Source organism: Palaemon carinicauda, chromosome 15 (genome assembly GCF_036898095.1).
Source record: "Palaemon carinicauda isolate YSFRI2023 chromosome 15, ASM3689809v2, whole genome shotgun sequence".
In the NCBI taxonomy this organism is placed as follows: Eukaryota; Metazoa; Arthropoda; class Malacostraca; order Decapoda; family Palaemonidae; genus Palaemon; species Palaemon carinicauda.
The window spans coordinates 22996593-23010077 of NC_090739.1; the positions used below are offsets into that span (position 1 = coordinate 22996593).

General features: G+C 41.6%; 2 protein-coding genes across 4 annotated transcripts in view; one reads left to right on the top strand and one right to left on the bottom strand.

The window, feature by feature from the left end:
* The window catches only part of msps (msps cytoskeleton-associated protein 5), a 374587-nt gene that overhangs the window by 100436 nt on the left and 260666 nt on the right, over positions 1-13485 (bottom strand). The gene's annotated exons all lie outside the window — the stretch shown is intronic.
* Positions 11190-12311, top strand: LOC137653903 (zinc finger protein 501-like). Its single transcript, XM_068387531.1, has one exon. The coding sequence runs from the start codon at positions 11190-11192 to the stop codon at positions 12309-12311; it is 1122 nt and encodes a 373-aa protein (XP_068243632.1).

Here is a 13485-nt window from a genome sequence, read left to right on the forward strand (position 1 = left end):
ATTCATGGAGAATTTTCTGTGAATGCTTCTTAAAAGGCATGAGAATTCATATTTGAAGAACATTTTCAAGTTGGATGACTCCAGGAGCTGGCAACTACCAAGGACTGATGTGCTGATAATGCCCATTCCTTTGATTATGGAAGAACCTAGCATTTTCACCGTCAGGTCCTAGGATGTATGAGGTTTCCCTAGTGATCACTTGAAAAAGCTAAACAAGGGAAAAGAGGAGAGGAAGAAACAATTTAAGGAGGTAGAAAATCAAGCAACTTTAAGGTTGTCAGGTTATGCAGGGATGAACAAAACCTGGAAATTGTATTAAAGCTTGTCATGTAACAGTTTGCTAAGGGCATTCCAAATAAATGTCCAAGAGCCATGCAGAACACATTCCAGAAACCAACTATATTGAAGGACTCAATTTTATGTTAAGTTTATTGGTAAAAAATTTAGCATCTCTCTTACGTGTTGATTCACCTTCTAATGAGATTGATTGCCAGCTGCAACATGGATTGTAGAGAAATAGAATTTCTTCTGATTCTTCAAATGAAAAATCACAAAGATAAAAATCAGAAAAAGGAATCATGTGGAGTAGGGGTAAAACTACATGGAAAGGGGTGCTCCAGTCATGCAGATATTTCCTAGTGCATCATACCACTCTGTCAAAAGGAGAACATTTGTAAAGCCCTTAGGGTTTCCATATTTCTGCACCAACAAAATGTTATCTTATGAGTTCTGAGACAAGCACATACGAGTCCTTTTACATGTTACCTGTTCTTTTTGAAGACTTTGGCAATGTTATCCCATGCCCTTAACAAAGTTTTCCCATAGTTGCCTCTATAAAATTGGCTCATTTCCTCATCATGTATATCGGGCTCCTTCTATTTTGCTGTTGACCTCCCTTATTGTTAAGCACCACTCTCGATTAGAGAAGTTAACGCTGGTAACTGCACATACTGTATGCGTATTTGTTTTAGAGTATAAGTAAAATATAATATATTTATTTTTGGGCTCAGCCATGTCGTCCTGATGGAAGGTTCCTTTAGGCAGCTTTCTAAGGGATATTTGGCTACAGTGATACTCCCAGAGAATTAACCACAGGTCTCCAGAATTCTAACTCCTGGTGCGAGTATCCTTAGGAAAATTCTTAAGGATATCGCATAATATCAGGGGATGTATTTCTTGATACGACACATGGCGATCTTCACCCGGAATAGAGTTTTCGCTCTGAGGGGGAAGAGTGGCGAAATTGAAGGGGAGTCGTCATCAAGGTTACCTGGTGGATCCCCTTTCCCGTACTACTATGGTGTAGCTCATTCCTTTTGTAGTAGCGAATTAAGCACGGTGTATCTCCCTCTTGCTCTCGGTTTTGTTACTATTTCAAGGATTATTACCATGCATTCTCCAGCATCTTCATTCTGTGGAAAGTTGTGTATTTAATCTTTCCTGTGCATAATTTTTAGCTCCCTTCTCACAGTTAAATTAGCATAATTTAGATGTGTTTAGCGGAGCACAGCCATCACTGGAGGCGGCCATTTTGGACCGCTGTCGTACACCATAAATGTTTTATTTAGTTAGTAGTACGACTTCCCCGGTATTTAGCTTTAATGAATTATAGCTATTTAGGCAAATTATACTAGTGAAGATCAGATTATACAAGTAATATTTCCTCTTCTGTGAAACATTTCGATCGTATACGATAGGGTCTCAGTGACGTAGCGTAGCCGAGATCCCGACTCGAGTTAGGCTAGCCTTATGCGTTTTAGTATACTTTAGTATTGTTATCCCGATTATCCTCTTGTATCGTTTTCTCAGTTCAGTCAGAGATAGCATATCTCCTAGAATTACTAACATAATTCGATACTCGTCTCTTTAGAGATTTAAGGATAAACCCTTCCTTCCCTCTAAGTGCCGCCATTAGGCGACAACCCTATCTTGGTCTTGCCATAGAGTAGTGTACTCCGACTTGACCGGGATAGTGTTTCTGTCTTCCCTTTTTGCCAGTGGGTATCCCGGCTTTGAATCACGACAGTAACTCAGAGTATTCAGTCTTGTTGTTGGTAACTCTACTGACGGGGGATTAGTCATTCCCCTGCCGGTTCACAGTTGCAGGCATAGGAAGCCCGGCTTCCCTAGTCCACAACTGAAAGTGGTAGTTCAGTTGCTGCCACCTTCTCCCTTGCGGTCTAGAAGACACGTCTTATATCTGGCAAGGTCTTAGGCTGAGGAATCGTTATGCCTCTGCCGCCCAAGGCGACACTGGCATATGAAACTATGTTTCTGTGTTTGTTGCCGACAGCAGAAGGTAGACGTGCCCCCCTTCTTTCGACGCAAAATATAAGACCCTTTCCCTTCTCCTTCAGTCATTTCATGATGGCCTAGCCATCACAACATCTGTGGCCGGTATTCTACAATCTCCCCGCTTGCCGGCCGGATTGCGATGCCGGCCGGGCTCCTACAAAGGCGGCTTGATTGCCGCTTCGACCTTCCCCCTAATGAAAGCAAGGCTCCTTGCAAGGTTGTGCCGGCCATGATGGCTGCCAGTGGGAGACCCTAATAACTTTGAGTATTCTTCAGTCCTCTCTTGGACTGCCATCCATAAACCCTGGAACCGACAGAGCAGTCGGCAACAGATACTGTGGCTGGATGGAAGCTAGAATTATTACATTCTCCCCCTTCCATTTGAATCCTCATTCTGGAAGAAGGCAGTGGAGACAGTAGTCCCTACAACTCTAATTATTGTGCTAAATTATAATAATACAGTAGCCCTTCTCTCCATGCTTTCTCTCTCTCTGTCGGCTAGTGCCGTCAGGTACTAGCCTAACCGGTAGCATGACGGCAGAACTACAGTATAAGATTATACAGTAGCTAGTATTTCTGCAGTATAGTAAATACAGCAGTTAGAAAACTACAGTATATAATATACAGTAGTATCTTTTCCAACATATTCTGTGTGTCCTTTCACAGTCCGTTGTTAAGACTGCTAAATAATGTTGAAGTGAAGTATTCCTTCAGTATCCTGATGAGTCTTAGGCCATCAGAACATAATATCTTTACCCTACAATATTAATACAGTGGAACCTCTACATACGATCTTAATTCGTTCCAGAAACTGCTTCGTATGTTAAAACAATCGTATGTTGAAGCAAATGTTCCCATAAGAATAATTCGTTCCACAGCCCAAAAACTTATAACAACTCCTTAATAAATTACTACATATAATTACACATAATCTCTCTCTGTTATTACTTTCTTAGTTACATTTAATTGTCTTTCAACTCGTTGACGCTGTTAAAAATCATATGTACTCTAAACACATTTTTGTTTAATCTCTCTCTCTCTCTCTCTCTCTCTCGGAAAAAAATAATAGACGTCTCTAACACTATAACAGAGAGAGAGAGAGAGAGAGAGAGAGAGAGAGAGAGAGAGAGAGAGAGAGAGATTTTATTTAAAGAACATGTTAATGCTATGTTTAGAGAGAAACAGAAATAGAGAGAGGACTTTTTTAAAGAGCTGGGTTTTCTTTGCTTCACTTTTTTCTTTCTTTCTATTCATCACACTGGCCCTTCTCACAAATGATCGTTGCCAACAATCTTTTTGTCCTTTATCCCTATCAACAAAAGGCATTCTATCACTTCCAGGGTATTGCTACGATGTCTTGTAATAATGGTGATCCCCTTCGATGGTTTATCTGCTTTAATGGCTGCCTCCTGCTTGATGATCGTCGAGATCATAGGCCTGTTCCGGCCATATTGTTTAGCCATATCACTCACATGCACACTGCTCTCTGCTCTCATGTTTTTCTATAATTTCTTGCTTCAATTCTATTGAAAGAATTGCCTTCCTTTTCTCACCACTACCTGTACTGAAACTTAGCTTCTTAGGCACCATGATTATTGGTAAAATAAAAAAGGAAATGTGAGAAAGGGAAGAAAATAAGCACTGTTAATAACAGACCAAACAGAGGACAACCACACGATACACACAAGAACAGAGAACAACGCTCAATGGCGTCCCTCTTACATGCTGCCATCTACTGGCGTAAACAAGATCTACATCGGATTTTGGAGCATTACTTCGGGTGTCGAGACAAAAATTTGATGAATTTTACTTCAGATGTTGGAACAATCGTATGTAAAGACAATCGTATGTAGAGGTTCCACTGTATTCCATTTGTGGGAGGGTTAGTGCTAGTATAAACTAACTTCAGCTCTATATTCTAGAGCTCTTCCACCCTAGATTTTCCTAATAAGGAAATTTAAAATATTAATATTGAGGGAGGTCACAGCAATTGCCTGGACAGGAAACGCAGATATGTGTCTTTCCTATTTCTTTTATAGCTTACTATCCTAAGCTATAATGATAATAGTAAGTGCTATTATTAATGCATGAGATTAATTTATCAGTGTGATAAATTACCCCATACAGTACTCATTTCACTTTTTCTTTCCTTACAGGAGGAGTCCAAGGTGAAGTGTGCAGTGATGTACTGCAACCACAAGAGTAAGAACTTTTGTGGCCACAACATGTGCAGGTCTCATGCCCTATGCTCCATCGCAACTGAAACCCTGAGATACTGGGACCCCAAGGGTTGCAACGTCTGCTTGGCCTAGATGACCGAGGGTTTCGGCGATCCCAAGACGACGGAGTCGAGGGATACTGCGAGGGAAACGCTTCGGAAGTGGGTAAGAGGGTTCCAGAACTCTCCGGGACCTTACCTATCAAGCGAGTCGGTTAGAAGCCTGCTGTTCCCTAAGGCGACATCTGATGCAGTCGTGCCTCAGGCACGACCCGAGTCTCCCTGCATACAATTAGCAATAGAGGCCGACATCAACGAGGCTCTACAAGGCATGGACATCCATCTGGGAAGAATGTCAGAAGTGTCCTCCGACACTGAAAAGGATCTCCTTCAAGAAGACCCTGAAGAAGAGGTGGCCCAACCACCTGAGGAGGAAGAAGAACTCGATTCGACAGAAGCGGAAGACCCTCTACTGTCTGTGTCGGCATTTCAGCCTGTGCAGTCAGCTTCTTCGGCTCCAACCCCTCAACCAGACCCGCTGTTCCCCACGGGCCAAGCTCTTATGGCCCAGATCCAGCAGCTGGTGGATACTGTTCGCAAGGAACAGCTTGATATGAGGAAGGAATTCAGGGAAGCAAGTTCTCGTGGATCCTACAAGCGGCCCAGAGTTTTTGACCTGCCCCCATGCTCCGAAGCCAATCCCTGGAGGTATGCGGAGTTCATGTCTATGATGAATGGGAAACTCTACATCTCGGAGAAGATGGGGGCCATCCCCCTCGACGATATCTAATTCTGGCCAAACCTTTCGGCTTACCCGGAGTGTTACATTAGGCTGAAGAATGAACTGGCGTCTAAGGAAGAGACGGAACCTAAGGAGGTCATGGTCTTTGACCACGACAAGGCACAGGCTCTCTTGACAAGTAGCCTGAAGAAGGCAGGTTACACAAACTCTAGAGTTTCTGCATTGAGCAAGAAGCACCCTACTTTTCTTGCTCCTTCGTCCAGAGCTTTCCCCTTCACATCGAAAGCTCTCCACTGTGTGCTAAAGGCAGTTGATGTAGGCAAATCATGTCCTACACTAGAGGAGTGTAGGCCATTGTCTCTAGCCTTGCCCATGGGCGAGAAGGATTGGAACGAGGTCCATCTAACCTTCTCGGTCGCAAAGCTCGACGCAGACATTGCAGGACAGCAGTTCAATGAGAACCTCCCGAAGCTGTTGGACTTTCTCCTGAGAAGAGAACAGGAGACAAAAGAGAGACTAGCCACCTCTCTGTCCCTCCAGAACTGCATGGAGATGTGTGCAGGCATTGCAAGCACCCCAGACATGTATACAGTCCTAGCCAAGATGCACATGGCTACATTGGTCAAGGACTTGTACGCATTTGTGAAGGCCAGGAGGGCCTGCAGAGTGTGTGTTTGCCAATGCAACGGTCAAACACGAGCCCAGGAAGTTGATCTCTTTCTGTATCTGGGGCAAGGACCTCTTACCAAAGGAAGCAGTCCAAGAGGTAGTTGCCAAAGCCGCCACGGAGAATAGGAACCTTCTCCAAAAGTGGGGCATGTCTGTTAAGAGAAAATCTTCCCCTGATGCTGGTCCCCAACCTAAGAGGAAGACGAAAAAGCCAAGACTGTCTCCTCGACTTGTGCAACATCCTACAGTGACCATGACCACGGTGCCCCAAATGGTTGCTCAGCCGCAAACCACTTTTCAGATGGTGCCTCAACAGCTGGTAGCCCAGTCACCAGCCTTTAACCCAAGTTTTGAGAGGCACACCGCTACCTTTTGCCCGAAAGATAGAGGGTCTAGACGAGGCTCCTCAAGAAACCCCCCAAGAGGAAGAGGAGGATGTGGTCAGGGTAGCAAAACCTCCGGATCATCCAAGCAATGAGATGCTCCAGGTAGGAGGAAGATTTCTCCACTTTCGGGATCGTTGGACCTTTGATCCCTGGGCCCACAGCCTAATCAAGAATGGACTAGGATGGAAATGGAACAGATCTCCACCTTCATTTCCTCAATTCTTCCAACACTCCACCCCCTTATTGGAAAAATATACCTTAGAACTCTTGAACAAAAAGGTTATAAGGAAAGCAAAGTCCATCAAATTCCAGGGAAGGCTGTTTTGTGTTCCCAAGAAGGACTCGGACAAACTCAGAGTCATTCTAGACTTGTCTCCACTCAACAAGTTCATCGAGAACAGCAAATTCCAGATGCTAACCTTACAACTCATAAGGACCCTGTTACCAAAAGGGGCGTACAGTCTCAATAGACCTGGCAGATGCTTACTGGCACCTTCCAGTCAGCCGCCCCCTCTCCTCCTACCTAGGATTCAAGCTACAGAAGACAAAGTATGTCTTCAGAGCCATGCCCTTCGGACTAAACATAGCTCCAAGAATTTTCACGAAACTTGCGGACACAGTCGTACAACAGCTACGCTTAGAAGGCGTTCAGGTAGCAGCATACCTGGACGACTGGCTGGTGTGGGGAGCATCCAAGACTACTTGTCTGCAGGCAGCCACAAAGGTGATCCAGTTCCTGGAACATCTGGGCTTCAAGATCAACTACTAGAAGTCTCACCTCTCTCCAGCTCATGAGTTTCAATGGTTGGGAATCCATTGGAATTTGCTGTCACACCGCCTCTCTATTCCACCAAAGAAGAGGAGAGAGATCGCAGGTTTTGTCAAGAGACTACTGAAATCCAACAGGATTTCAAGACGCCAACAGGAAAGAGTACTGGGCTCTCTCCAGTTTACAGCAGTAACAGACCCAGTGCTAAGAGCACAGCTACAGCTAAAGGATGCGTCAGGAGTCTGGAGAAGATACGCATCAAACACTCGAAGAGATCAACAGAGACCGACACCGACCTTACTGCGATCACTTCCGAGTCCGTGGTCGAAGATCAAGAGCCTAGCAAGGACTATTCCCTTACAACCACCTCGACCGTTGGTAGTCATCCACACGGATGCCTCAACGGAAGGATGGGGAGGTCATTCCCATCAAAGGAAAGTTCAAGGGACCTGGTCATCCCTGTTCAAGACCTTTCACATCAACATTCTGGAGGCCATGGCAGTCCTCCTGACGTTGAAAAAGCTATCCCCTCACAGATCATCCCACATCAAGTTGGTCTTGGACAGCGAAGTGATAGTGAGATGTCTGAACCGACAAGGCTCAAGATCGCCCTACATCAACCACGTGATGTTGGCCGTCTTTCGCTTGGCAAGAAAGAAAAGATGGTATTTATCAGCAGTTCACCTACAGGGGCTCCGCAATTTGACAGCGGACGCTCTATCCAGACGAAAGCCGATAGAGTCAGAATGGTCCCTAGACACTGACTCATTCTCCTTCATCTTGGAAAAAGTCCCAGAACTACAGTTCGACCTCTTCGCAACGAGCGATAACAAGAAACTACCTCGATACGTAGCCCCATACGAGGACCCTCGGACAGAAGCTATGGACGCCATGTCCCTCGATTGGAACAGATGGAGTCATATCTATCTGTTCCCGCCAACTAATCTCCTGCTGAGGGTCCTCAACAAGCTGAGATCCTTCAAGGAGACAGCAGCAGTAGTGGCTCCCAAATGGCCCAAGAGCAATTGGTTCCCTCTAGTGATAGAACTGAGGCTGAGGCTGTTTCCTCTACCGAACCCAGTTCTATCCCAACTGGTTCAGAAGTCAACTGTCTACACTTCATCACTGAGAACCCGAAACCTACATCTCGTGATTTTCTTGCCTTAGCAGTCAAGAAAAGGTTTGGGGTCTCAGAAGACAGCATCGACTTTATAGAAGAATACAAGTCAAAATCAACCAGAAGACAATATGAATCGTCTTGGAAGAAGTGGGTCTCTTTTATTAAAGCAAAACAGCTGACAGAAATCACGATAGACTTATGCCTGTCCTTCTTCATCCATCTTCACGAACAAGGCTTGGCCTACACCACGATAACTACGTTTAAGTCAGCTTTGACTAGACCTCTTCTATACGCCTTCCAGGTGGACCTGTCGAACGAAATCTTCAACAAGATTCCGAAACCATGCACTAGACTTAAACCAGCAGCCCCTCTGAAGCCCATTTCATGGCCTTTGGACAAAGTCTTGCACTGCTTCGAACTTGAACAATGAAGATTGCTCCCTAAAGGCTCTAACACAGAAAGTGATATTCTTGTTCGCTATAGCCTCGGGGGCTAGAGTTAGTGAAATAGTGGCCCTATCAAGAGACGAGGGCCATATTCAGTTCACAGAAGAGGGAGAACTGAATCTTTTTCCTGATCCTACATTTCTCGCCAAAATCGAGCTACCCACCAAAAGGTGGGGTCCTTGGAGAATCTGCCCTCTGAAGGAAGATGTCTCTCTATGTCCAGTAGAGTGTCTAAAGGTCTATCTTCGAAGAACTTCAGACTTCAAGGGAGGACAGCTCTTCATAGGCGAAACTTCAGGATCAAACTTATCCCAGAAACAACTGAGGGCGAAGCTCACCTACTTTATTCTCAGAGCGGATCCTGACAGTACACTCGCAGGTCTTGATCCGAGAAAAATTGCTTTCTCGCTGAACTTCTTTCAGCATATGAACTGTTTGGGGCTTTACAGTGAAAGGGTGAAAAGGTGTTAACACCTTTAAGTGTAATACCCTTCATTAAGGATCACCCTGGTGACCCTTGGACTGTTCTTTATAGGTGTAGAATCTAACCAATAATACCAGTGCCGTGTGTACATTCGTACGCAGTGTTTGAACATTTCCAACATCGAAGTGAAATTATCTTAATAATTTTGCAAAATCTTTGAGTGGCTTTCTAATATATATTTCTTCCCTTACAGGTGATAAATATAAATATATTTTAAGAAAGTTGTTTATGTAACAAAAGATTCTATTTTAATACATTTATTTTTGTCTATACAAATAAATACTAAAAATGTATTTGCGTCTTATTCGCGCCACAAGTAGTTGAATAAAACTAGCCAGAGTCTTTTAATTATTTTCCTAATATAAAATACTTGAAGTTGCTTCCATGTGTGAACATGCTTGTGGTAAATTAATTCCACTTTGTTCTCACGAATACAAAACCTTGTCGCTTCTATAGTTAGTGTTAACAGATTCCCTGCAGGGGGCAGGAAGCCTTAAGTTAGTTCCAAACTTAGTGGATATGACGAATAACGGTAGCGTCATATATTTATGTGGTTTGGATGACCATATAGAAGCTGAATCAAGGTAAAGGCACTGATGGACCCGACCTCCTTTATAAAAAAGGAGTATACATATATGTAACAAATCCCCACCCAAAACTACTCTATCTGTAGCCATCCATGCTTAATTGCAACAAGGAATGAGTTACGCCGTAGTAGTACGGGAAAGGGGATCCACCGGGTAACCTTGATGACGGCTCCCCTTCAATTTCGCCACTCTTCCCCCTCAGAGCGAAAACTCTATTCGGGGTGAAGATTGCCATGTGTCGTATCAAGAAATACGTCCCCTGATATTATGCGATATCCTTGAATTTTCTCGAAGATACTCACGCCAGGAGTTAGAATTCTGGAGACCTGTGGTCAATTCTCTGGGAGTATCACTATAGCCAAATGTCCCTTAGAAAGCTGCCTAAAGGAACCTTCCATCAGGACGACATGGCCATATCACCCAAAAATAGATTTTTTGCTTTGCTCAAAATCCGTTTTATGGCACATGAAAAGTTACATTGTTTAAAGTTTTTCATTTTCTTCAGGTAAATCAATATTAAGTAGGAAACAAATTCACAAGAAAAAAATACTGTAGAGTACAGTTATTATTTTCCTCAATTATGTGGTACATAACATTAACTTGAAATATAAATACAATAATGTATTTATGCAGTATTGGTAAATGTTCTTGTACACTACTTGAAAACAGTTGTCTCCTTATTAAACTTTTAAATATTGATTTATTTTATTATTTATATAGATTCATTTAAGTCGCTCATCTATTATTACTTTCTGTATTTTTTTCAGGATCTTTAACTTCCATGTCAAATAATCATCAGTTTCTGACTTCAATGGTATGGAAATTCTTGAAGAATCGAAGTATGTTGAGTTTTGTATTATGATAAGGTAGTATAAGTGATATTTGTGAAGTACAAATGTAATTTAGGTATTGTAAACATTACTTGAATTGAAGACAGTTTGACTATTGTACCATTATATTTTCTAACTATTTTGCCTTTGCTATGTAGGAACCTGTTCACTTTTAAAATAGTTAATGTATCCTTTTTTTGAGTGATATGCATTATGTATTTGTTGATACTATAATGGTTCTTTATCAAATTTAACGAAAATTATCATGAAGATATTCAATATGGCATTTGTATATAAATACAACTGGCCTATCTTTGTGAGCCTTTCATCCTGAGTGAAAAGTGTAGCATTGTTGCAATGTTTCTCTGGAAGATTATTTAAGAGAAATTACTATGTGCTCAGGACTTCCACTGCAGGTATCCTGTATAAAAATATCTTATATTTAGGAAAATTGTAAGAAAGTGCCATCATAAGTAAGAAATTTAGGATGGTTGACAGGAAGCAAAGATACTGTACATTTTATGGTGTAGCCATCCATCTTCTAAAGTTTAATGTTGTAGGAAAGGATTGGCAATACTGTATATAACTTTCATCCTGTATTATACTGTACTGAAAGACTACTGTCTAGGACGGAAAGGCTAAAATGGATTCTGAACTTCATGTAAAAGTTGAAGGTCCGTTGTTATCTCCTCCTGTAAGTCATGAAAACAAGGATACTGATAGCGTTAATGCAGCCACCAGTGACAGCTCTTCATCTTGGGATCCATCCTTGAAGATGAAGATTGAACCAGAAAATGACGAGTCGAATGAAGATGAGGTGAAATTTTCAAACACGATTTATTCGGAGGTGAATGAGGACGATCCACAAATTTGCGGAAATAAAATAAAGAAAGAAATACCGGTAAACATATTTATATTGACAGGCATCCAAGCCAAATTTAATGAAAGTGGTTGTCAGGAGAGCCATGTTAAAACTAAGGGGAAAACTCAGTCTGAAGGGAAATCATTCAAATGCAGTGAATGTGGGAAATCCTTTTCCCGGAAGAGTACACTTATTGATCACATCAGGACTCATACTGGAGAGAAACCTTTCAAGTGCTGCAAATGTGAGAAAGCCTTTACTCAAAAAACTAATCTCAGGTCTCATATGATTAGCCATGGTGATGGGAGACCCTTTAGATGCACCGAGCGTGGCAAAGCGTATTCTCACAAGAAGGACCTTTCAAGGCACACGAAGACTCACACTGAAAAGAAACCATTTCCTTGCAGTGAATGCGACAAGGCATTTTTTCAGAAGACTTCTCTCGTGGATCACATGAGGATTCACACAGGAGAGAAACCATTTGTGTGTAGTGTGTGTGGGGAGGCCTTTTATAGAAAGAATTATCTTTTAATTCATATGAGCAATTACCACGTAGAGAAAGCATTTGTCTGCAACGAATGTGGGAAAGCTTTTCACCAAAAAGGTTATCTTAAAAAACATATGGAGATTCACATTGAAGATAAGCAGTTTAATTGTAATGAATGTGGAAAAGCCTTTTCTCGGAAAATATATCTCAGAAGGCATATGGACAGCCACATGGGAGAGAAAACATTTAAATGCATGGAATGTGAAAAAGCGTTTACTCGGAAGAGGGCACTCGATAGTCACATGAGAATTCACACGGGAGAGAAACTGTTTCGATGCCTTGACTGTGATAAAGTATTCAGTCGGAGTCCTAGTCTTAAAAGTCACATGAAACGTCATACTAGAGAAAAATTTTAGGTCATGCTGGAGGGAACCCAGGGGTCATTTTGTATAGATTGGGAATTTATAAAAGCATGCTCTCAGAAAAAGGTATTCAAGTGTACAGTAACCAACTACCATGCAAACCAGATGCATTTGGAAGCTGGGAATTTTGTTAGTCTAACATCATTAGGGTTAGACATCTCTCAACCTAAATGTAACTCACAGGCCTTCACTGTTTTCCATTGACTGATCCTGCTATCACTAACCAACTAGGCTATTATTATTATTACTGTATTATTATTATGAATAGTGGATTTCACGCGCCTTTGCTTTATACACGACACCCAAAAGGTGCTCGCGCGAGGGTTGTAACCTCAGCATTCCATGCTTTTATCTTTCTCTGGTATAATTGGAAGGTTTTATCAGAAAAGATATACAAGAAGTACTCTTTTCACCGGGCGCCACAGGTCTCGACCCAGAAATAGATTTTTCCTTCGTCAAAATCCCTTTATTATTATTATTATTATTATTATTATTATAACCAGCTCAGCTACATTCTAGTTGTAAAAGCAGGATGCTATAAGTCCAAAGGTTCCAACAGGGAAAAATAGCCCAGTGAGGAAAGGAAATAAATAAAGTACAAAAGTAAAAAACAATTAAAATGAAATATTTTAAGAACAGTAACAACATTAAAGTAGATCTTTCATATATAAACTATAAAAACTTAACTAAAACCAAAGAGGAAGAGAAATTTATTTCAAGATTTTTAGCATCTAGACGAAAAAAAAAATTAAAAGAAAAAGAAAAACCAAAATTCTGTCAGAATTATTTAGTTTATAAAGTAGTTCTTATGGTATGATCTTGAATGCAATTGGTGTCATATTAGTGGAGAAATTGCTACCTAGTTTAAAAAAAAAAATAATGATTTTTACTAACAAATCTAAAAGATTTTGCTTGAATTGCTTGAAATTTTTCTATAATGGAAACTATGTATTTTGAATAATTATAACAAAGAAATACAAGACATAGCAGATGGTCCCCTTAATGGACAAAAGGGCACTAGTGCATCAGTTACCACTTACAGCTAGAGTGTTCCTTCTCCTATGAAGGGCATGTGTTTATTGAAGGAAAAGCAAATGGGAAAATTTTGAAATTTTACCATTAAAAGCTGGTCCTATATCTTATCTCTAAAACCATGATGTGAGAAAAA

What these genes read in the sequence shown, in the direction of transcription:
- LOC137653903 (XM_068387531.1), top strand. Translation starts at nt 11,190, where the DNA reads ATGGATTCTGAACTTCATGTAAAAGTTGAAGGTCCGTTGTTATCTCCT.